We start from the raw sequence: 25,151 nt of genomic DNA, 5'->3' as shown, positions 1-25,151 counted from the left end.
TGTGTATCGTGTACGGCGATTTGACGTCATCAGTTTGTGGCTATACCACCTGTAAAATGTTGCCGATTGCTGCACCAGTCACAATGTAGAGAATTACAGTTGACGGAACCTACACAGGTATTGCAGGACGGGCAACGTTAATTTTTCAATGTGTAAAGAAGATACAGGAAAACCGCTATACGTCAAACAACCATGTCAAGAAGTTACGGACTGTCCACTGAATGCCACGTCACACTGAAGACCGCCTGTCAGATTGAAATTACACTTCGCGGCCTTTTTTGAAAACGTACTGGCTACACTAATGCTAGAAGCTCTCGACCAAGCAGGGTAACTTTGGAAAGTTTTAGTTATTTGTGTGTTTTAGTTTTTATTAAATAATTTTGTTTACTATTGAACCCCATAGTGCACTTCTCGTCTTCACTGTCTGTGTGTGGTAATTTCTACCGTAACACAGCCAACAAAAAGGAAAAATACTCTGCTACTCTAATTTCCGGAGGCATCTTATCGGAACACAATTTTTTATTTGGTCTAAGAAATGGCATTTATTTGGGATCGTACAAGAATAGACTTGTCCCAAGTCTGTGCAGTTATCATATCTCTGTCCATCGAGTGTAAGCATTAACAGACTGATGGAGAAAACACTGAGAAAATCTCAACAACATTAATAACGACTGGGCCGCCTGTGCCCTACCGCGCGATACCGTCATAGTTAAATTATGACGGTATCGCGCGATAGGGCACAGGCGGCCCAGTCGTTATTAATATTGTTGAGATTTCCCCACTGTTTTCTGTATAAGTCTGATCGGAGTGAATAAAATAAATGATTATATAACCTAATCTAGCCTCTTGACTCTTTATTTATTTTACACCCCATTACAAGGACTTTATCTCTCATATATCTCGTAATTGATTAGTAAACATAACCAATTATGCTAATCTGTGGACTTATCTGCAATTTTATGGGTTGGTCAACATTGCAAAATTTTGAAGATAGTTAAAGTTACTAAAAGGTTCCTTTTTCATTTACATCATAGACCCTCCAAATTTGGAGGGTCTATGATCTAAAGTCACCCTTGTTCACAGCACTCTTATCACTTGAACAGCACACTCCAGATAGGTGACTGATTCTTTTTTATGGCGCAGTATATTACAATATAAAGGAATGGAGCTGCATAAATTTGAATTTAAAAATATCGCGAAAAATTCTATAAACGGTGAGATGCGCATCCATTTACCTAGTTTCTTTCAAGGAAAACTGATGGTACCTAGGTGAGGTACATTTGCCCCACATGAAGTTTCACATAATTATACCGAAGTGCTAGACTGACGCTAGATTCGATGCTTAATCCTAAGGCTTGTAAGAAAAATACTGTATAGCGGGTCTATGGGAACATTTTTAATTTATATTTCATTTTGAGTGTCACCTATCAAGAAAAAGCATTAGCTTAATTCGACAAAAAAACATTTAAAATCGAAGGTAGTGGAAACACACAGATGTGCCCATGTGAACCAATATATATATATATATATATATATATATATATATATATATATATATATATATATATAATATATATAATATATAATATATATATATCTGCAAAGTAATAAATAAATACAATAAATGACAGGGGTTGCAGTTCAATTTACATAAGGTAGTCTGGCATACGTACAAATAACACATACATAGATACATAGATACAAACATACAGACAGACAGACAGACAGACAGACAGACATACAGACATACATACATACATACATACATACATACATACATACATACATACATACATACATACATACATACATACATACATTGTTATGTATGTCATTTTCCCCAACACTCATCATGACCTGAGTTTAATTAGTCTAGAACATTCTCAAAGTCACTGCCCTTAACAACCTCACAACCTTGAATCAAATTAGTTTGGAATGTTCTGGAAATTTAATTAGTTGTGTAAGAGAGATAATGTTAAAACAGTATTTAGCATGTCAATAAAAGTTCTAGATTGTTCTTATATGCTTTTATGTAAGCACATGGGTATTAATAGGGACGTGCACAGCTTGCAGTCAGACTTGTGGGATTGTGTCTCTTGCGTGTTACTTCAAGTCTTTGGAAACTCCAGCAGTATTAACTTCAAGACTTTTCAAGACCTTCACTGCCACGCTGGATTTATACTGTGGACTTTGTGCAACTTCAAGCCTGCAAGCCAAAGGACTGTTCATTCATCCGACTGACTGTTACAACTCTGAGACTGGAGCTTTGCCGTCCCAACTGAGATAAGTAGTCTGTACACTTTTACAGTTTGTATTTTATCCCTGACTTAGCAATTAGTTTTATTTTTCGTAATAAATTTCATTTTATACGGAAACTGCTGAGTTCACCTTTTGTTCGTTTTCTATCACGTAACACACACACACACATACATACACACATACATACATGCGTGCGTGCGAGCGATGCGTGCTTGCGTGCGTACCTACGTACGTACGTGCGTACGTACCTACGTACGTACGTACGTACGTAGGTACGCACGCACGCACGCTCGCTCGCACGCACGCACGCATGTGTACGTACGTACGTACGTACGTACGTACGTACGTACGTACGTACATACATACATACATACATACATACATACATACATACATACATACATACATACATACATACATACATACAGCTAGCTAGCTTATTGTTAATGTTATAACGTCTCATATTTTGAAAGGCAAGTTTCCCATACGGAGGAATGAGAAACGGTACCCTTCCCGATAAAAGTACACTTTTGAACCCGGAACCATATCGGGCAATCAATGATTTTCACTTAGGTTACAATAGAGACTTGCATTCGAGTCTGTGGTCACACAATTATAAAAACATAATAAATTGAAGGACTACACTTGAGCAGACTGTTACACAGACTGTTGCGTAGATCGTAGGGTGAACACCTTGTTCCGGCCAGCCCGTAACTGCAGCTGAGAAAACCCATGTGTCGGAGGGGGGCAGTCAGGTTCAAATATACTGTCCAGCACTAATAACGTTGAACGAGAACACATGGCTGACAATATTCTCACCAGTCTATTAGTTTTATTAGGCTTGCAAGCCTCTGGTCACACCGTTCTCTTTTAGGTAGACCCGAAGGATATTGAGGAAAAATTTGAGGACTGAATAACAATGAACCCGTGCTAAGTTTGCGTACAATTCAACGTTGTCTTTGGGGGTATGTTTGTATTCATTCACCATTACAGGTAAAGTCAGACAAGCATTGAATTTTACCATTTTTAGAATGTGTCTAGTTTCCAGAAGATTTTCCGAGATGTAATGATGTTATTGATGTCAGAAACCGTCGTTTTTTATACCACAGACTAGAGCTATTTGCACTTTATACTCAATCCACTTACCCGGATTTACAGTACTGTCGCCTGCAAAACAAACAAAATGATGACAATAGATGTTATAGATCGCGAAGTGGCGCCAATTTGCAAAATTTGCAATTTTGAAAGGTAGGTGGGTAGATATGTATGCACGCATACGTTTCTGAATAAACATTGTACTGAGAACATTAGCATTACCGCATCAGTGAAAAACTGATTACACAGAAAATCTATAATAGTTACGGGTTATTACACGAAGTTTAGGCGATACCGCTAAATACGGACGCATCACTCAAATACGACGCGGTATCGCCCAAACTTCGTGTAATAACCCCTTTATCATACATGCATGCTTTGGTTATTACTCTTTTTCTACAGACGTTCCGAAATTAGCGACGAAATCAACATGAATCGACCTTGCTTCCTCCAGGCTGTAGGAAAAGTTGGTTGCTAAGGAGTGATGACAACCATATCACTTCTTGATATTATTCCGCTATTGGGCCATTCCACTTCAAAGGAGGGTGTATGGAGCACGTTTAAAGCGAACAATTTAAATATTACGATGTCTACACAGGTTTTCACAAGTTGAAGAAGATTTATTTTTAGTTTAAAATGGCAGTGGATGTAAAACATAAACTTGAGTGTGTAAAATGGGTGTGTTTTCGTGATTTGATACATAATATCATCCCTGCGTGATGTAGCCACCCAAATCGCGTCAAAATACTCGCGCCACGCCAGCGTTCGTTCGATTTCAAACTCGATCGAGTATGAATAGCTGAGAGCAAGCAGCTCTGCGACATCTATGAAAGCACAGTGACCAGTTGTTTTATCTCGAAGAATTATACATGTCCTCAGACGTCAAAAATGCCGAATTTACCTTCTTTAAGTTAGCGGATTAGGGAAAACATGAAGTGAGTACACAGACTGTAAGCTGTAATGTCGTAACTCGTTCGTGATTTTGTTGCTGTACGAATAAAACATTTCAAAGGTATTTCCGTCGTCTGCTCGTATATTTCCGTTCCCGGCTTGCCTAAATAGAACTAAACTTCCTTTAACAAACTAGGCGAAAGTTTGACTTTCCCTAGATCTCACATTGTAGCTGAAACCCGCAACACACCGGTGCCACCAGACACGATCATGACCAGTGAATCTCACTGACAGGTACAAATCGGAAATATTATATGCACCTTCCACCTTGTCTGTCGCGAGTATTTTCAGTGAGGTTGGATTTTGTGGCTCATTTACGGACGATGTTATTCACCGCCCAGATACTTGAGCTCATCAACAGGAAACGTAAAGCGATTCTATCGTGATTCACTGTCAAGCGATATCTTACATGTAATCTTCAGCAGCGAGAATGACATGAACACACTGCACCGCCACGGGAGCGGCCGTGAACGATAACAGATGTCGGCATATGATACAAATTTTCAATACGTTTGTTTGTATGTTTTTGGTACAAATGTACTTGTGCCTAAGTGCAATGCCCATGAAGTGACTGCAAACAACAGAATTTTTGACCATAATCATAATGACGTTTCGGATTCTCAGTTGTCTTATTCGCTCAGCTGTTTATATGTACATCTACCAAGGAAGGTCATGCATACCAGCGAAGGTCACGCGTACGCGTCGCATAATTCGGTTACAGTGTAAATGTAATTTCACAAGTTAAAATATGGATTCATATCAGTACCGTCTGAACAATAGAAGAATGGCAATACAGGCTTAGCATGTATGATTATCTATAATAATTTAAATTTTTAAAATTTGGATCATAATGACGTACTTATAAAGCGTTTGCTGTAAAGAAAATAAAGGAAATGTCAAGTTCGAGATTTCTGTCACCTTTTACTACCATGCAATAATTGGAAAAATGGGTGTATTTGTGTTATAAACACTTTTGGAGTGAAAATAATCGGGGATTTTCATATCGCCTCCAGCGAGACAAGATAATTCGTCTTTGGGCAGCGACTAAGTGAAGAAGGACTTACAGTCAATCATCTCTGTGGCGTTAAAACAACTTATATCGCTTCCAGCAGGTAAGATGCATATGTACTTGTAGTATTGACAGTTGCCCATATCAGGCCTCATTGACACGGTCCAGCCAGTGATGTCAACGCCTTCAGGTATTATTGGAGTAGGCTCGGGCGATTGTCCCACGGATAAAGCGTAGCCAGAGGAAAAGTCATAATCTGGATCATCCAGAAACATAAAGTATATTTGAGAAAGTTCAAAGTCGCCATCGCCGCCACTTTCTCTATACAAGTTGACGGAGAAGGTAAAATCAGTATAGTAGTAAGGACTGAACGTAAGAGATTCAGGACCGGTAATGACGAACGAATCTTCAGTAATTAGCGGTGGATTCGCCAGCGAACCTGCGAATAAACAGTGAAAGATAAAGAAGTAAGCTGGAGTTCAAAGATTTTCTCTACCCCTCCTTTCCCCCCCCCCTCTCTCTCTCTCTCTCTCCTCTCTCTCTCTCTCTCTCTCTCTCTCTCTCTCTCTCTCATATATGTTTCCCTTGGCCAGGAGCAATCACGAAGTACTCAATATGACTAAATAATCCCAGAGTGTGTGTGTGTGTGTGTGTGTGTGTGTGTGTGTGTGTGTGTGTGTACATATATACATTTGCCCTAAATAATATACCCTTTATTTCATAAGGAATTAGTAATCTCTGAATTTCGTTTTGTTTTATCACTCTCGCTCTCTATATTCTTTTGTTCAAGGAAATATCCATAAATTATGTCTTCTACAATAGCTTCAAACTTATTCTGTATCACATGCTACATTAAAGGATATAGTCGTCGGAACTGCGCCTCTGCGAGTGGAAATGTGCTGCTTGTGCTGCTTGAGCATAATTTTTGCGCTTTCAATGCAGAAAAACGGAGGCTCACAGTCAACACGGCACAATGCTTCACTTATTGCAGCTATGCTGTACCTGTGCGCTCCGCCATTTTAAGGTACACGGTACCAACCTGTAGCCAAGCAAATATACACAGAATCTTTAAAACATCAATTTCTGCTTACTAGCTTTGGTGGTCCAGGCGATGAAAATCACAGTTATCAATAAGATGATCCGTTCGGAAGTCTTCATTTTTGAGGGAAAACAAACTTGAACTTGAATAGCGCACTAAAATAAACCAACAAAATATGAGATAGGTAAAATGGCAGATATATGAGTGCGTCAAGCAAGAGTCCGGTATTCAGAGGTGATGTTTTAAAGATAAGACTGATACTGGGCTGTCGACAGTTCTTTGGCTTATCCTTGCTATTATTGGATACTGGTATAGTGTCTCAAATATTCGGGATGGAGACGAGAGTTTGGAATGCCGAAGGCATGACATGACCGCGATTATTACATGCGATTATAAATCAGTGTAGTGATTTGAATAGGCACATCAGGGGAGTTAGCAGGCTGGTTGAACGATATACTGACCGGTTTCCGTGGTTACCCGGTCCGGTGAAACCCTTCCGACGTTTTTTGATGTCAAAGTAGACACATAACGCTAGATGTAAAATATCCATACGCACACTGCTATTTTGACATTCGTTAAAATCTGCTTGATACTGGTCGATAATGGTAAAACTGTTTGAAAATACCTGCATGTAACTAAATGTTATGTAACATTAACTGTGAAGAGGCATGGCGTCGGGCAAATTGTCGCCTGCTCTCGGGCACATAAACCCATGTGTTCAAGCAATACATGCACGCGGACATTGGCCCTTGAGTCGGCCGTATCCGGTATCACTGCAGCCAACAGTGTCACTGCACTGCGACGAAAATGACAGAAACGACATTGACACAGGTTCTCCCAAATGTTGGAAAATATCCTTACCAAGCAATCACACCATTCGAGAATTTATCCTGGAGATAGAGAAGCGCTGTGTGTTTAGTCTCCTTATACCTTCACAGGAATGTTACAAGTCCAGAGTTTTTGAGCATAAAGTCCCAAGACTTGTTTGGCTTGACCATCCAAAGACCTTAATCTCCGTGTGACTGTTGACGTAGGATAAGTCTTTGTTGTAACGAGCTCGTTGTGCAGTGATCTTTTTGTATAATTCATTAATAAACAAACCATCCAACTTGTTTCAATAGTCACAGAAAATACCTAGACAACGTCATGAAACGCCATGTCAATGATCTCATGGGTGATCATTTCGTTTAGCGGATGGGAAGGTGAAGAAAATGAGTACCAGAGTAAAGTCTTATTTTTGTCTATCACTGCAAGTTGAAAAAGTAATTTTTTGCTATGATTGCTTTTTATCAATATGGTTTCTAAACAAATAAAAGACAATAATTTAATATTTAAGGAAAAAATTACATCAGCAATGAAAGCGGCCCTTGTCATCCTCCCTCGACGTAAAATTCGATGCGTCCGCAACCTAAATTGAACAAGGCACTGCCCGTATGAAACGCCTTTGTCAATGATCAATTGCACTGTCAATATGGGCATACAAATGGTTCAATGGTCGCAATGAATGGAGTTGATAAAGAACTCGGGAATTGAATACTCGATTCGATTCAATCATAGACAGTAGTGTCTCTAACACAAAAAATAATCCTAATAACAACCCCCCCAAACTGAAGACAGGTCATGAAATTAAAATTGTACCTACAAATTTTTTTACTAGTAGTCGACCACTTATTCTGTTCACTTTGATCTGTTATGACAGGAGAATAGAGTATATTTTTTGCCACGAGCTGCTGATAGAAGGCTCATGCGACCCGAAAAGACCGCATTGACCAACGCCCATTGGAACAGTGCGTATTCGTAGCAACGTCTAAGCTAACAACAATGGTTGTATGGCGCTTGCCTATGTTTAGATAAAAACCTTGAACTCATTCAATTGTGCCAGTCTTTAACGTATTCATTTTTCTTCTGAATCAGCTGCTATTTGTAATTTGTTCAGCTTTGTCGTGTTCCCACGTTTAGTAAATGGGTCAGACAAGAGCATATTAAACTAAGTTTATAACCGCAAACCCCCCTTTCTGACAGAATATTCGGAAGTGCGAAAATCCTTTAGAACAATTACGATATTAAGATCGCCCGAAGTAATGAATAATTGTTTATCCGGTACTTTGAAGGTTAAATTGTTAACAGTTGAATTGTTGACAGTTTTTTGAGAATCACCTTTCGAACAATAATGTGAATGATACCAGGGTGAGTATTACACCAACTCACGGTTTACATGGAGTAATGTTATTTACAGTCAGTATGAATTTGCAAACGATAATTTGGATAATAATCTGCAAATGTAACCTCATCTGGTTTTCTTTTTAGTGACAAACTTGTTTCTATGAGTAATTTGTAATATCGCGACATTCAGCTATAGAGCGCCTAAAACATATTAGAAATTTGAAAATATAAAGGTCCAATTATCCCGAATTAGTTCCAATCGTTATCATCATAATGTTCTGAGATTGTCATCTGTGAAAAAATGTTTAATGAAATTTTTTGCAGTGTTTCTTGATATATGTTGACACTATCATTTCTGTCTCCATAGGGAAACCATCATATGAAAAACACAACACAGATGTGAACTGAATGTGCTCCTGTGTTTTACAATAGGTTCATTAATAGTAGTACGCTTCACAGAACAATCAGAAATCTGGCATATCATTATATGTAGCAGGTTTTATCACTTCGCCAGTACTCTCAGAGTTTAATTACTAATTACAAATCTTTATTTAATATACAAATGAACTGTTAATTAACTTGACACTTCTCAATGCTTCATGGGACAATAAGATATCTATCAGATCATCATTTGTAGCATGTTTCATTGAATTTAATGCTATAATTTTAGAGTAACGTCACTAATTACAAAATTCATTGAATATGCAAATGAACCCTAAATTAACTTTCTTGATACTTTTCAGTGTTTCATAGCACAATTGAATAGTTATCAGCTCAATATCTGTAGCAAGTTTCACCGAATTTGGTGCAGTAATTTCAAAGTTATATACCTAATTACAAAGTGTATTAAATATGTAAATGAACCCTTAATTAACTTCACACTACTAAATACTTCAACACAGTCAGATATCTATCGGATCAGTATATGCAGCATTTTTAATCACATTTGATGCAGTTATTTTGGAGTTATATCACTAATTATAAACTTCATAAAATATGCCTCTGAGTACAATTGGATATCCATCAGATCAACATCTGTAGCAAGTTTCATCAAATTTGATGTTGTAATTTTGGAGTGATATCAGTAATTACACAGTTCATATAATATGCAAATGAACCCTCAATTAACTCCACACAACTAAATGCTTTACACCATAATTATATATTAGTCGGATCAGTATCTGTAAGTGGCCCATTGCCATCCTATCTCGACGTAAAGTCGATGCGTCCTTAACCTACATTGAACAAGGCTCTTCCGTATTATACACCTTTCTCAATCATCGAATGCACCATAAATACGGGCGTGCATACAGTTAAATGGTAACAATGAATTAAATTCCAACTTGTTTCAATAGTCACAGAAAATACCTAGACAACGCCACGAAACGCCATGTCAATGATCTCGTGGCGTGATCATTTCGCTTAGCGGATGGGAAGGTGAAGAAAATGAGTACCGGAGTAAAGTTTTTTTTTGTCTATCACTGCAAGTTGAAAAAGTCATTTTTTGCTATGATTGCTTTTTATCAATATGGTTTCTATACAGAATAAAAGACAATAATTTAATTTTTAAGGAAAAAAATTATATCAGCAATGAAAGCGGCGCTTGTCATCCTCCCTCGACGTAAAATTCGATGCGTCTGCAACCTAAATTGAACAAGGCACTGCCCTTATGAAACGCCTTTGTCAATGATCAATTGCACTGTCAATATGGGCATACAAATGTTTCAATAGTCGCAATGAATGGAGTTGATAAAGAACTCGGGAACTGAATACTCGATTCGATTCAATCATAGAAAGTAGTTTCTCACATTCTAGGCCGCTGGGAGTGCGGGATCGACAGTGTGGGAAAAATCGATCCCTCACTCTCAGAAACCGTCCCACACTCTGCAGTAAATATTACACGAGATCTGATTGGATGATAAACAGTCTGTTTTGTTCCACGCGCAAACGTTATCCAATGGCCCGACGAGTAACACACAGACTAAAACTACAAAGTAAGCAGGTCAAAGTACAGTGGCAGACGACAGAGTTGTCACGATTTTTGATAATATTGTACGTGTCCAATATGAATTTAACGCATTTTATGGTCATGTGAGAAAAAGAATCTCTCACACCAAGGACCTGGGATCAGATTTCTCACACTCGTTGGGGATATTTTGTCTCACACTCGCCTGCGGCTCGTGTGAGACAAAATATCCCCGACTCGTGTGAGAAATCTGATCCCAGGTCCTTGAAGTGTGAGATTCTATTAGTCTCTACTGTCTATGATTCCACTCGACGGGGAAAACCCCCCAACACAAAAAATAATCCTAATAAACAACCCCCCACAAAACTGAAGACAATTCATGAAATTAAAATTATACCTACCAATTTTTTTACTAGCAGTCGACCACTTGACACTTGCCACGAGCTGCTGATAGAAGGCTGATGCGACCCGAAAAGACCGCATTGACCAACGCCCATTGGAACAGTGCGTATTTCCTAGCAACGTCTACGTAGACAACAATGGTTATATGGCGCTTGCCTAAGTTCAGATAAAACCTTGAACTCATTCAATTTTGCCAGTCTTTTACGTATTCATTTTTTTTTCTGAATCAGTTGCTATTTGTAATTTGTTCAGCTTTGTCGTTTTCCCACGTTTAGTGAATTGGTCAGACAAGAGCATATTAAACTAAGTTTATAACTGCAAACTCCCCTTTCTGACAGAATATTCGGAAGTGCGAAAAGGGGGGACACCCCCCTCCTGACCTCCCCCCTCGACCGCTTATGCGGTCTCTTGTGGTGCTATCGCACCACATCTTCCCCCTCTTGAAAAAAAATCCTCCAGAATAACTGCATGTCACCAGAGCACTGGATACAGACCTGTACATCAGCCCCTGCCACAGCAATTGGAACCTCCTTCCGACAAAGACCTATACCACAGGGTTTAATCAGGGTGTGTACAGGGCCTGTCGCAGCAGCAATCCATTTCACTGTATAGATATTTAACTTTCCCATTTTTTTTTTTTTTTTTTGGGGGGGGGAGGGGGGTCACTCAAATTTTCTGTAGCAGAGAGGGGGGGGGTTACTCAAACACGTCATGGTTGGCAGGGGGGGGGTTACTCGAAATTTTGGAGTTTCGAAAGCAATTCCTCCGACCCCCCAGGACGTAAATAATGACGGCTCCCTTATGTGAAAAACAAACCAGATGTGAACTGTACGGGCTCCTGTGTTTTACAATAGGTTCATTAATAGTAGTGCGCTTCACAGAACAATCAGAAATCTGCTATATCATTATATGTAGCAGGTTTATCAACTTCGCCAGTACTCTCAGAGTTTAATTACTAATTACAAATCTTTATTTAATATGCAAATGAACTGTTAATTAGCTTGCCACTTCTCAATGCTTCATTGGACAATAAGATATCTATCAGATTATCATTTGTAGCACGTTTCATTAAATTTAATGCTATAATTTAGAGTAACGTCACTAATTACAAAATTCACTGAATATGCAAATGAACCCTTAATTAACTTACTTGATACTTTTCAGTGTTTCATAGCCCAATTGAATAGTTATCAGCTCAATATCTGTAGCAAGTTTCACCAAATTTGGTGCCGTAATTTCAGAGTTATGTACCTAATTACAAAGTGTATTAAATATGTAAATGAACCCTTAATTAACTTCACACTACTAAATGCTTTAAACACAATCAGATATCTGTTGGATCAGTAAGTGCAGCAGTTTTAATCACAGTTGATGCTGTTATTTTGGAGTTATATGACTTATTATAAACTTCATAAAATATGCAAATATGCTATTTACTAACTTGACACTGCTAAATGCCTCTGAGTACAATTGGATATCCATCAGATCAACATCTGTTGCAAGTTTCATCAAATTTGATGTTGTAATTTTGGAGTGATATCAGTAATTACACAGTTCATATTGTTACGTGCAGAGAAAACGAACAAAAGGGTGAACTCAGCAGTTTCCGTTTAAACAAAATTTATTACGAAAATAAAACTAATTGCTAAGTCAGGGATAGAGTACAAGCTTTAAAAGTGTACAGACTACTTATCTCAGCTGGGACGGCAAAGCTCCAGTCTCAGAGTTGTAACAGTCAGTCGGATGAATGAACAGTCCTTGCAGGCTTGAAGCTGCACAAAGTCCACAGTATAAATCCAGCGTTGGCAGTGAAGGTCTTGAAAAGTCTTGAGAATGACTACTGCTGGAGTTTAGTAACACACAAGAGACACGATCCCAAAAGTCTGACTGGAAGCTGAGCGCGTCCCTTTTATAAAGGCATATAAGAACAATCTAGAACTTTTATTGACATGCTAATTACTGTTCTAAAATTATCTCCTTACACAACTAATCAACTTTCCAGAACATTCCAAACATGACTAATTGAATTCAAGGTTGTGAGGTCATTAGGGCAGTGACCTTGGGAATGTTCTAGACTAATTGAACTCAGGTCATGATGAGTGTGGGGGGAAATGACCTACATAACACACCCCCTCTTCAAAAAAAAGAAAATTTTTCAAAGAAAAATCTTTCTTTTGCAAATGTAATCTTGAAAAAGATTTAAGTACTCAATTTTTTTTTTACTCTAAAGTAAAACTTCTTGAAAGTGAACAACAATAAACTCTAAATACGAGAGAGACAGTCTGCAATTAAATTGTCTCTGCCTTTGATATGTCTAATATCAAGATTAAACTCCTGTAACATTAACTCCATCTTAGCAATCTCTGATTTTTGCCTTTCTTTTTAAGTAAGTTAGTCAAAGGCTCAGTAATTGTGGAGAAATTTGGACAGAATTTTCTGTAGTAACCAGCCATACCGAGAAAGCGCATCAGTTGTCGTTTGCAGTTTGGTATGGGAAAACTTTGAAATGGCACTGATTTTGGCATCAACAGGTTTTACCTCACCCTGTCCTACAGTATGTCCGAGGTAAGTTACCCTCGCCCAACCAAACTCAGATTTGGCAAGGTTGACAGTCAACATTGCTTTACTCAGTCTCTCAAAGAACTTCCGCATGAGCTTGATGTGTTCCTCCCAGGTGTCACTATACAGGACGACATCGTCAACGTAAGCTGCACATCCGTCTAGCCCGGATATGACGTCGTTGATCATCCGTTGGAACGTTGCCGGAGAGTTCTTCATTCCGAATGGCATCACCTTGTACTGGAACAATCCGTCTGGTGTAACAAAGGCGGATATTTCACGAGCACGATCCGTCAGAGGGACTTGCCAAAATCCCTTCAGTAGGTCAAATTTCGTCACGTACTTGGCTTTTCCCACTCGGTCGATGCAGTCATCAATCCTCGGGATTGGGAAAGTGTCTGTCTTTGTTAAAGTGTTGACCTTCCTAAAGTCCGTGCACATACGATAACTGTGATCTGATTTGGGAACAAGTATGCACGGGGAACTCCAGTTACTTTTACTGGGTTCAATAAAGTCATTGTCCAGCAGGTATTTGACTTCTTCTGGAGATATTTCGCTTTTGTTGGATTCAGTCTGTATGGATGTTGTTTTACAGGCTTACTGTCCCCAACATCAACGTCGTGATAGATGACGTTTGTCCTCGTTGGAACATCTTGAAACAGGTGTTTATATTCATGGAGCAGTTCTTTCACCTGTTGTTGTTGTTCTGGCTGGAGGTGTGCCAACTTTGTAGACTCTAGCTTCTCCAGGATTTCTGAGTTCTGAAGCTTGACCGAGCCCAGCTTTGAGTTTAGAGTATTTTCACTCAAGTCAGTTTCAGTATCACTATCTTCATAATGGTTTGAACTGACTGCACTGACAGGCTGAGTTATAGTAGGATTATCCCTATCCAAATATGGCTTAAGCATATTTATGTGACATAGCTGTTTTTGTTTTCGCCTTTCAGGTGTTATTATGATGTAATTTAAATCACTCAATTTCTTATCAATTAGGTATGGCCCAAAGTAACGAGCATGGAGTGGTTTGCCAGGAACCGGAAGTAGAACAAGAACTTTTTGACCTGGTTCAAACTTCCGTTTTGAGGTGTTTTTATCATATTTGATTTTCATTGACTGCTGAGATGACTCAAGATTTTCTCTGGCTAATTCACATGCTTTAGAGAGTTTTGTACGAAAATCTGACACATATTGCAAAATATTCAGACAATCATCATCGTCTGATAGGAATTTCTCTTAACGAGCTTAAGTGGGCCACGGACTGTATGTCCAAATACAAGCTCAAATGGGCTAAAACCAAGAGACTCCTGAATTGACTCTCTAACAGCAAAGAGCAGAAAATGAATTCCTTCATCCCACTGCTTCTCTGTGCTCAAAACAGTAGGTCCTAATCATGTTTTTCAAAGTTTGATGAAATCGCTCAAGAGCACCCTGACTTTCTGGATGATAGGCGGATGACCTATACTGTTTAATGCCTAGCTGATCCATTACTTGTTGAAAATACCAGACATAAAGTTGGAGCCTTGATCGGACTGGACACATTTAGGGAGGCCAATAAAGTGAAAAATCTGACTAAAGCTCTCACTATAGTCTTTGTCTTTATGTTTCTCAGTGGTATGGCTTCTGGGAACCGAGTTGATGTCACATAATTGTCAACATGTACTCATTTCCTGATCTTGTTTTTGGTAGGGGCCCAACACAGTCTATTAGAATCCTACTAAATGGTTCTTGAAATGCAGGAATTGGCTGTAAAGGGGCCTTTGGAATGGTCTGATTCGGCTTTCCTACCATTTGACATGTGTGACAAGTTTTACAGAAATGTGCTACATCCTGCCTGAGATTAGGCCAATAAAAGTGACTGAGAATTTTATGATAAGTTTCCTGACTCCTAAGTGACCAGCCCAGGGGGTTTCATGGGCCAGGCGCAATATTTCAGCATGATAGGGCTTTGGAACCACACTTTGATGTTTTATAGCCCAATCGTCATCAACCAAACGTCTGGAGGTCTCCATTTACGCATGAGAATACCAGATTTTGTATAATAGGAAACAGAGCTATCTGAAGTTTTACCTTCATCATCTACCCTGTCAAACAAAGACAAAATATCTGGGTCTTTGTGTTGTTCTGCAATGAGATTTGATCTAGAAAATGTCTGACTTTGGTCAGCAGAAGTTTTACTGGAGTTTCAAATCCACAATAACGGAATGATCCGTGTCAAACACCTGACTGAGAAAGGTGTCATTTAAGTCAACATCTGTGACATTATTTTTGAGAGTATTTTGATTCTCAGAAGTTTTCTTTGACATGGCTCGAGTAATGGCACATGATGGAAATAAATCGGGTATCTCTTGTTCAATTGGCTCTGGATCCTGATCTAAACTAGGATTATCAGTCACAAGTGGATTAGTAATGACCTTGTCCCCGGCAAGGTCGTTTCCAAGAAGAAGGTGAATCCCTTCAAAAGGCAAAAAAGGCCTAATACCTAAAGCCACAGGTCCAGAAACAAGTCCGAAGACAAATAGACATTATGGAGAGGAACAGGAATGTAGTCATTACAATCTACCCCCTTAATAAGAACTTTAGAACCTGAAAATGACTTTTCAGAAAACGGCAGGGTATCTGCCAACAAAAGAGACTGGGAAGCCCCGGTATCTCTTAAAATTTTGACAGGGGTAGCGGAAGAAAAATCACTAGAAAGTGATATAAAACCATCATGAATAAATGGTTCGAAAATACCCATAATGCTATCTTGAGAAGAATTGACCTTGACCTCATTAATTGGGGATAAGAGGGGTTTAACCTCAGAAAATGTGTTACACACATTATAAGACTCTAATTGAGTTGATGAAGAAATAAAGCCGGTTGGCTTAGATCCACTTTGACCACTTTGACCTTCACGTTTTCTTTTCAATTTGAAACACTCTGACATTAAATGGCCGTCTTTCTTACAATAATTACAAGAAAGTGTACTGAACTGTTTGTCAGAAGGAGATTGAGACTTGGGATCTGATGATGTGGGAGTGTTACTTGAATTCTGTGAACTGTTGTCATTTGATTTCCTACTCTCCTTTGAAAAATTCTTGGATGAAAAGGAGGAGTTAAATTTACCTGCATTGTTTCTGTAGGAAAAGGACTGGGATGGTTTGCTGAGAAATGAAGATTTGTGGGTCAATGAATAATCATCGGCCAAACGTGCAGCAACCTCCAATGTATCTGCCTTTGTTTCATTGATAAACGTCTTGATGTCACTCCGAATGCACCTCTTAAATTCTCAATCAAAACAAGCTGTCGTAATTTGTCATAATTCTGACTGACCTTTTCAGAAGAGCACCAACGGTCAAACAGTTGTTCTTTTGTTCGAGCAAATTCAACATAAGTTTGATCTTTCGCCTTCTCACAATCCCTAAATTTCTGACGGTAAGCTTCAGGCACCAACTCATAGCCCTTGAGAATTAATTCCTTCACAGAATCATAATCTGAAGCCTGCTCTACTGACAACTGAATGTAAATTTCTCTGGCTTTACCCACCAAAGCACTCTGCAAAAGCATAGACCAGGACTCCTTAGGCCAATTCAGACTCTGAGCAATTTTCTCAAAATGAAGGAAATATTTATCAACATCCTTTTCTTGGAAAGGGGAACTAACCTGAAATGCTTAGTGATGTCAAAATTGTCTGAAGGGAAGAATTTTCCTGACTGTCCAAGCTCTAAACGTTTTATTTCTACCTGTAATCGCTGTTCTTCTAATCGCAATTCTTTTTCTCTCTGTCTTTCTTCCATTTCTAATCTTTCCTGCCTTTCCTTTTCTTTCTGTCTTTCTTCCATTTGCAATCTTTCCTTTTCTAAATCCAACTTCGTCAGCTCCAAATCTGCCCGTCTCTCTTTTTCCATTTGTAATTCTTTCTCTCTCATTTGTAATTCTAGTTTCTTGATCTCCAATTTGTCTGCATTTCTAATTCTAATTTTCTGAGTTCAGAGGTAGACTCGGGCTCATAATCTTTCAGGTGGATTCCTCAAATTGGCCTAAATCAACTAGATGTTTGGCAATACGGTACTGTATTTCCCTCTTGCGCATAGATCTTTTAACTTCTACTTTAAGGAAATTTGCCAGTGCTATGAGGTTGTCTTTTCTGAGGGAATTAAATGTGTCCTGATCAAGGTCATCCATAAATTCGTCTGGTTTAAATTCCGCCATGATTGAATTTTGCTGAGTTCACAGTATACAGTATTTTTGAAAAGGCTGACAAACTGTTGTCAAACGGCTCAAAATATTCGTATCCCGGACAAGCTCCCAATTTTGTTACGTGCAGAGAAAACGAACAAAAGGGTGAACTCAGCAGTTTCCGTTTAAAACAAAATTTATTACGAAAATAAAACTAATTGCTAAGTCAGGGATAGAATACAAGCTTTAAAAGTGTACAGACTACTTATCTCAGCTGGGACGGCAAAGCTCCAGTCTCAGAGTTGTAACAGTCAGTCGGATGAATGAACAGTCCTTGCAGGCTTGAAGCTGCACAAAGTCCACAGTATAAATCCAGCGTTGGCAGTGAAGGTCTTGAAAATCTTGAGAATGACTACTGCTGGAGTTTAGTAACACACAAGAGACACGATCCCAAAAGTCTGACTGGAAGCTGAGCGCGTCCCTTTTATCAAGGCATATAAGAACAATCTAGAACTTTTATTGACATGCTAATTACTGTTCTAAAATTATCTCCCTTACACAACTAATCAACTTTCCAGAACATTCCAAACATGACTAATTGAATTCAAGGTTGTGAGGTCATTAAGGGCAGTGACCTTGGGAATGTTCTAGACTAATTGAACTCAGGTCATGATGAGTGTGGGGGGAAATGACCTACATAACAATATAATATGCAAATGAACCCTCAATTAACTCCACACAACTAAATGCTTTACACCATAATTAGATATTAGTTGCATCAGTATAAGTGGCCCATTGCCATCCTATCTCGACATAAAGTCGATGCGTCCTTAACCTACATTGAACAAGGCTCTTCCGTATTATACACCTTTCTCAATCATCGAATGCACCATATTACGGGCGTGCATACAGTTAAATGGTTGCAATGAATTAAATTCCAACTTGTTTCAATAGTCACAGAAAATACCTAGACAACGCCACGAAACGCCATGTCAATGATCTCGTGGCGTGATCATTTCGTTTAGCGGATGGGAAGGTGAAGAAAATGAGTACCAGAGTAAAGTCTTATTTTTGTCTATCACTGCAAGTTGAAAAAGTCATTTTTTACTATGACCGCTTTTTATCAATATGGATTTTAAACAAGAGAAGACAATAATTTAATTTTTAAGGAAAAAAATTATATCAGCAATGAAAGCGGCCCTTGTCATCCTCCCTCGACGTAAAATTCGATGCGTCCGCAACCTAAATTCAACAAGGCACTGCCCTTATGAAACGCCTTTGTCAATGATCAATTGCACTGTCAATATGGGCATACAAATGGTTCAATGGTCGCAATGAATGGAGTTGATAAAGAACTCGGGAACTGAATACTCGATTCGATTCAATCATAGACAGTAGTTTCTCACATTCTAGGCCGCTGGGAGTGCGGGATCGATAGTGAGGGAAAAATCGATCCCTCACTCTCAGAAACCGTCCCACACTCTGCAGTAAATATTACACGAGATCTGATTGGATGATAAACAGTCTGTTTTGTTCCACGCGCAAAACGTTATCCAATGGCACGACGAGTAACACACGGACTAGAACTACAAAGTAAGCAGGTCAAAGTACAGTGGCAGACGACAGAGTTGTCACGATTTTTGATAATATTGTACGTGTCCAATATGAATTTAACGCATTTTATGGTCATGTGAGAAAAAGAATCTCACACACCAAGGACCTGGGATCAGATTTCTCACTCGTTGGGGATATTTTGTCTCACACTCGCCTGCGGCTCGTGTGAGACAAAATATCCCCGACTCGTGTGAGAAATCTGATCCCAGGTCCTTGGGGTGTGAGATTCTATTAGTCTCTACTGTCTATGATTCCACTCGACGGGGAAAACCCCGCAACACAAAAAATAATCCTAATAAACAACCCCCCACAAAACTGAAGACAATTCATGAAATTAAAATTGTACCTACCAATTTTTTTACTAGCAGTCGACCACTTGAGTGTTATGACAGGAGAATAGAGTAGATTTTTTGCCACGAGCTGCTGATAGAAGGCTGATGCGACCCGAAATGACCGCATTGACCAACGCCCATTGGAACGGTGCGTATTCGCATCAACGTCTAAGCTGACAACAATGGTTGTATGGCGCTTGCCTATGTTTAGATAAAAACCTTGAACTCATTCAATTGTGCCAGTCTTTTACGTATGCATTAAATGCATAAAACATATTAGAAATTTGAAAAATATAAAGGTCCAATTATCCCGAATTAGTTCCAATCGTTATCATCATAATGTTCTGAGATTGTCGTCTGTGAAAAAATGTTTAATAATTTTTTTGCAGTATTTCTTGATATATGTTGACACTATCATTTCTGTCTCCATAGGGAAACCATCATATGAAAAACAAACCAGATGTGAACTGAATGTGCTCCTGTGTTTTACAATAGGTTCATTAATAGTTGTACGCTTCACAGAACAATCAGAAATCTGCTATATCACTATATGTAGCAGGTTTTATCAACTTCGCCAGTACTCTCAGAGTTTAATTACTGATTACAAATCTTTATTTAATATGCAAATGAACTGTTAATTAACTTGACACTTCTCAATGCTTCATGGGACAACAAGATATCTATCAGATCATCATTTGTAGCACGTTTCATTAAATTTAATGCTATAATTTTAGAGTAACGTCACTAATTACAAAATTCATTGAATATGCAAATTAACCCTAAATTAACTTTCTTGACACTGTTCAGTGTTTCATAGCACAATTGAATAGTAATCAGCTCAATATCTGTAGCAAGTTTCACCGAATTTGGTGCAGTAATTTCAAAGTTATATACCTAATTACAAAGTGTATTAAATATGTAAATGAACCCTTAATTAACTTCACACTACTAAATACTTTAAACACAGTCAGATATCTGTCGGATCAGTATATGCAGCAGTTTTAATCACATTTGATGCAGTTATTTTGGAGTTATATCACTAATTATAAACTTCATAAAATATGCCTCTGAGTACAATTGGATATCCATCAGATCAACATCTGTAGCAAGTTTCATCAAATTTGATGTTGTAATTTTGGAGTGATATCAGTAATTACACAGTTTATATAATATGCAAATGAACCCTCAATTAACTCCACACAACTAAATGCTTTACACCATAATTATATATTAGTCGGATCAGTATCTGTAAGTGGCCCATTGCCATCCTATCTCGACGTAAAGTCGATGCGTCCTTAACCTACATTGAACAAGGCTCTTTCGTATTATACACCTTTCTCAATTATCGAATGCACCATAAATACGGGCGTGCATACAGTTCAATGGTTGCAATGAATTGAGTTTATAAAGAAACCCGTAACTGGACACTCGATTCGACTCAACTCGGAAAGAAATACAAACCAATCCAAACGAACAAAAAAGTCCCCGCTAACATAAACCTAAAGAAAATTCATGACACCTATCATGTATCTATCAAATCATGAACTATCAACGAGCAATCGATCACTTAATCTGCTTACCTAGATCTGTTATCGCGGGAGAATACAGTAGATATTTTATCCACGAGCTGCTGATAGAAGGCTGATGACACCCAAAATGACCGCATTTCACTCGAAACCGAACAACGCCCTTTGAAAGGGGCGCATTCGTAGCAAAGGCAAAGCAGACAATGCTGTATAAACTGAACAAAAATACTGTCAAAATTACCAAAGTTAATACCGCTACTGCCCTGCTACTGTCAACGAACAGTGTTACTGTCACTGCACACGGGCAGTGACAGAGATAGCTCTGACTTTTATGTTGTTGAAGAAGAGCTTGGATGATGAGACGGTAATGACAGCGAAGCATATACTTGTACATAAGATCAAGGAAGACAAGGAGACTTAACAGTTACCACTGATTTTTTTAATTCTAGCATATTAGAATAATAAAATAATAAAGAAAAACATGGGATCATCTTTGCTTGATTTTCTACAAATGTGCGATGAAAAGTCACAGTTTTTCACCAATAAATTCAACACATAAAACTTCAAGTTCGTGCAGCTCCAAGGTATATGATGCAGTGAATGAAATTTTCACATCTCGTTGTATAATAACACAAAAATGCTCAAATGAAAAAAATAATGGCTAAATTAAAATATTTATTTTTTACGATATTGGCCATTATTATACCCAACATTTCAAGGATTAAAACGTTTATTTAAAGGAATATTGTAATATTCCAGTGTCATTAATTTTGCAAAACTTTTAAAAGTAGCATCTAAGTCATACATGTTTTGTACGTTTGAAAATAATATTTGTTGGTAGGATGCTGTTTTTCACAATTTGGCAAAATGTAGCCAGGAATTCACGGTGTGCATACTCTCTCATGATTGTCACTTTGTGTGCTCTTCAGCTGATGACATCGACCTGGCCGATAAATCTAAAAGGTCTACTGATGCATTTAATGTAGAACGCACCTCGGGGACAGACATTCGGACTCTCAAACTTTTACAATTCTCTTCTGATATACCACATGTGGGGGTTCATTTTAAAGCTCTTTGTGAAAGAAAACTTTTCACCGGCTTAGTTTTTCGAAATTCAAAAATTTTTATTTTTCTCCATAGAGTTAACACAGGAATGGCGGCCATTTTGAATTTCTAATATCGGTAAATCTTGGGTAATTTGTTTCTCTATTACCAAAATTTGCCCGGTGACCCCCTATTTTTATTCTTGATTTTGAAAGAGAATGATTGAAAGATTCCATGAGGAAAGTTAGAGAAAAAGTTTAAGTCTTTCACTTTCGAGGTGCATACTACCTTAAAAGTGAACAAATTTAAGAACTTGCCCTAGGAATATGGCTTTACAAACATCTGCGAGCAGAACTGCACAATACATGTTTATTTTTTTTCTGTGCATACATTACTGATAAATATGCGGCTATATGATAATTTTGGGGGTGGGACTTGAAAAATTTTGATCATATAGATGGGGGATACTTGAAAATTTTTTGAGGGTATTGAGGGGGATCTGATAAAAATAAGATTTCAATGCGATTCCTCTAGCCCCCTCACCATCATCTGTGAACGGAGCCTTACGACGGAGGCAGAGTGTGATGATATCAGTAATACCGTGCACAGAAAAAAAGCCATGCGTCCTGGGAACAAAGCGGACTAGGGGAGCCTTCAGTAATTGCAGGGGGTGGGCCGGGAGAATGGGGAATGATCGTTATATAGAAAACTGTCCAAGGGGAGGGGTAACTTTTTCTTCTTCTCGGGAGGGCCTCTTTTACCAGAAGCTGATTTTACAGCGTAACCTTTCATTGTCCATATGATAGTTCCAGAATAGGTAATGACCGACTAAATACATCGATTCTTTTAAATACAAGATGCGGTGGTATTGTAACGCCCCTCCCTGTAGAGATTTTATCTCGAAGCGTCCCTCACGTGGCCAAGACGTGTGAAGGTCATTGACTCAGATCGTACGAGAAGCAGATAAGAGATAGTGTGATAGTTTAATTAATTATTGGTTAAGATTTCATTGAGAACAATCGAGAATGGGATATTCCATGGTGTGATCTTATTTAATCTTAAGAAACAATCAAAGACTGGCGGGAAAATTACCACGTGATAACTTTTGTAATTATGTAAGTTTGAAGATGTATTTAACTTTGTAGAGAGCTTAGACTAGAGACTTGAGATCAGACCGTTGACGGTGAACGACACGGTCGCCATCTTGCAATAAAGTACAAGGTTGTGTTACAATCTACATCTTGGTGTGTCAGCTTCAGTTACTGAAAGCATTACGATCCAGGCTGGTACCTCTCAACTCGTAATTCCCCTAACTACGAGCGCAACAATTTGGTGTGAGAATCCGGAGTATACTGAAGCAGCACGGCTGTAGGTTTCTGAGATCTGGTGGTGGAGTCAACGAGGGGCGTGTACGAGAGATGGCAGACCCCGACGAAGGACCACTGAACCAGCAGCACGAGCGAATGTATGGTGATATGTAGCGGCTCATCGAAGATGCACCGCAGCGGATGGAGGTGAACTATGACCGGAGAGACGAAGGCGGCTTGCAGACATGGACGCGTGCCGGACGTCCGAGGTAGGCAATGTGACATTATTAATGTTGGTGCTAACGTCATGCCTCGAAGATACACCGGACGAGAGAGTGGTTGTCTACAGAAATGGCTCAAGAAGTTTGAAATGTGTGTGAGTTTAGAACAGATACGACCAGCCAACGTCAGCGATGCTTGTGGTTCACCTTCCAGTCGGCTTTGTAAACACGGACTGATTACGTGACGAATGAACTGACAATGATAAGAAGCAGAATTTCGGAATACACCCACCCATAAAGTGCGACGACAACGTACAAGATGCATGACTTTTCAGTTTTGTTGACTGTATTTTCTGGTATTTTGGAAACCACTCTTTTATTAGGATAATACTCTGGACTTGTATGCAATCGAGGCGTCTTTCTTTTTGAAGTGTTGTTTTGTTTTTGTTTGTTTTGATGAAGTTAAAGTTATGTTGTTGTTGAAGAAGTAAGTGTAAGGAGTTTGGATGTTTTGTTGTGTATCTCCCCTCAGTTGGCTAGGAATGCCAGTGCTAGTGATCCGTAAGTGATACAATGGTCCTTAGTTTTGACCGATGGCCTGAGGAATTGAGTTTCTGGAGATAGAGCGATAGTGAGGTTTATCGCGTTTTTTGGAGTTTTTGAAGTTGTTGAGGAGGTTTTGTGTTGATGTTTTTGTTGTTTTATGTTTTATGAAGATTTTGGAGATAGAAAGAGCCCCGAATGTTGGCACGGAAGTTGCTATTTGCTACAGTCTAGTGATGCCTAACGGTCGTTACTATGGTTACCTTGAACCTTTGACCGTGATATCAGAATACACCAAGCAAAATTACGTCATCCTTCTCAATGTACACCCCCTTCCAGTTAACCCACCCTTTCACACAAATTCAAGAAAATTATCAATGATACATGTTACGATTTTCGAATGATTTTCGTCGATTGTATTTTATGTAGAATAGTTGAACTTTGAGTTTGTAGTTGGATGTATTTTAGTGATTTTATTAGTATTTCTGTATGTATTTTAGATGCGTTAATGTTAGTCTGTAATTTTGTAGGTGCACGAATAATGACTTTATGCTAACTTGTAAAATATGTGATTTATGCGTATTTTAACCACACTGCCTTACGATTAATGTATTTTTTTTATTTTAAGTAGATTGCAATTGTCAGCTATCGCCATGCTTCGTCACTCGTTTTGACCAGCGAGGACGCTGGTTATAAAAAGGTGGGAGAGTGTAACGCCCCTCCCTGTAGAGATTTTATCTCGAAGCGTCCCTCACGTGGCCAAGACGTGTGAAGGTCATTGACTCAGATCGTACGAGAAGCAGATAAGAGATAGTGTGATAGTTTAATTAATTATTGGTTAAGATTTCATTGAAAACAATCGAGAATGGGATATTCCATGGTGTGATCTTATTTAATCTTAAGAAACAATCAAAGACTGGCGGGAAAATTACCACGTGATAACTTTTGTAATTATGTAAGTTTG

The 25,151-nt window shown here is 38.7% G+C and overlaps 1 protein-coding gene across 1 annotated transcript; it reads right to left on the bottom strand.

Moving 5' to 3' along the window:
* Positions 1-2,916: 2,916 nt before the first annotated feature.
* On the bottom strand, positions 2,917-6,522 carry LOC139123780 (uncharacterized). The gene is made up of 4 exons (XM_070689933.1): positions 6,406-6,522; positions 5,370-5,753; positions 3,406-3,426; positions 2,917-3,035 (listed from the first exon to the last, which is right to left on the bottom strand). Exons 1-4 carry the CDS (start codon positions 6,470-6,472, stop codon positions 2,917-2,919), a joined length of 591 nt encoding a protein of 196 aa, XP_070546034.1. The 5' UTR covers positions 6,473-6,522.
* Positions 6,523-25,151: the final 18,629 nt, after the last annotated feature.

This window comes from Ptychodera flava, assembly GCF_041260155.1.
Source record: "Ptychodera flava strain L36383 chromosome 23 unlocalized genomic scaffold, AS_Pfla_20210202 Scaffold_23__1_contigs__length_28996876_pilon, whole genome shotgun sequence".
Lineage (NCBI taxonomy): Eukaryota > Metazoa > Hemichordata > Enteropneusta > Ptychoderidae > Ptychodera > Ptychodera flava.
Note: the sequence above shows the minus strand (reverse complement) of the source record. Positions and strands in the feature narration are given on the sequence as shown.

Bases quoted from the DNA above. Each gene is read 5' to 3' on its own strand.
- LOC139123780 (XM_070689933.1), bottom strand. From the start codon at position 6,472: ATGAAGACTTCCGAACGGATCATCTTATTGATAACTGTGATTTTCATC. The intron at 5,754-6,405 runs GTAAGCAGAAAT...GTTTATTCGCAG, and splicing joins CGCCTGGACCACCAAAGCTA to GTTCGCTGGCGAATCCACCG. The intron at 3,427-5,369 runs GTAAGTCCTTCT...TTTGTTTTGCAG, and splicing joins CGCCACAGAGATGATTGACT to GCGACAGTACTGTAAATCCG.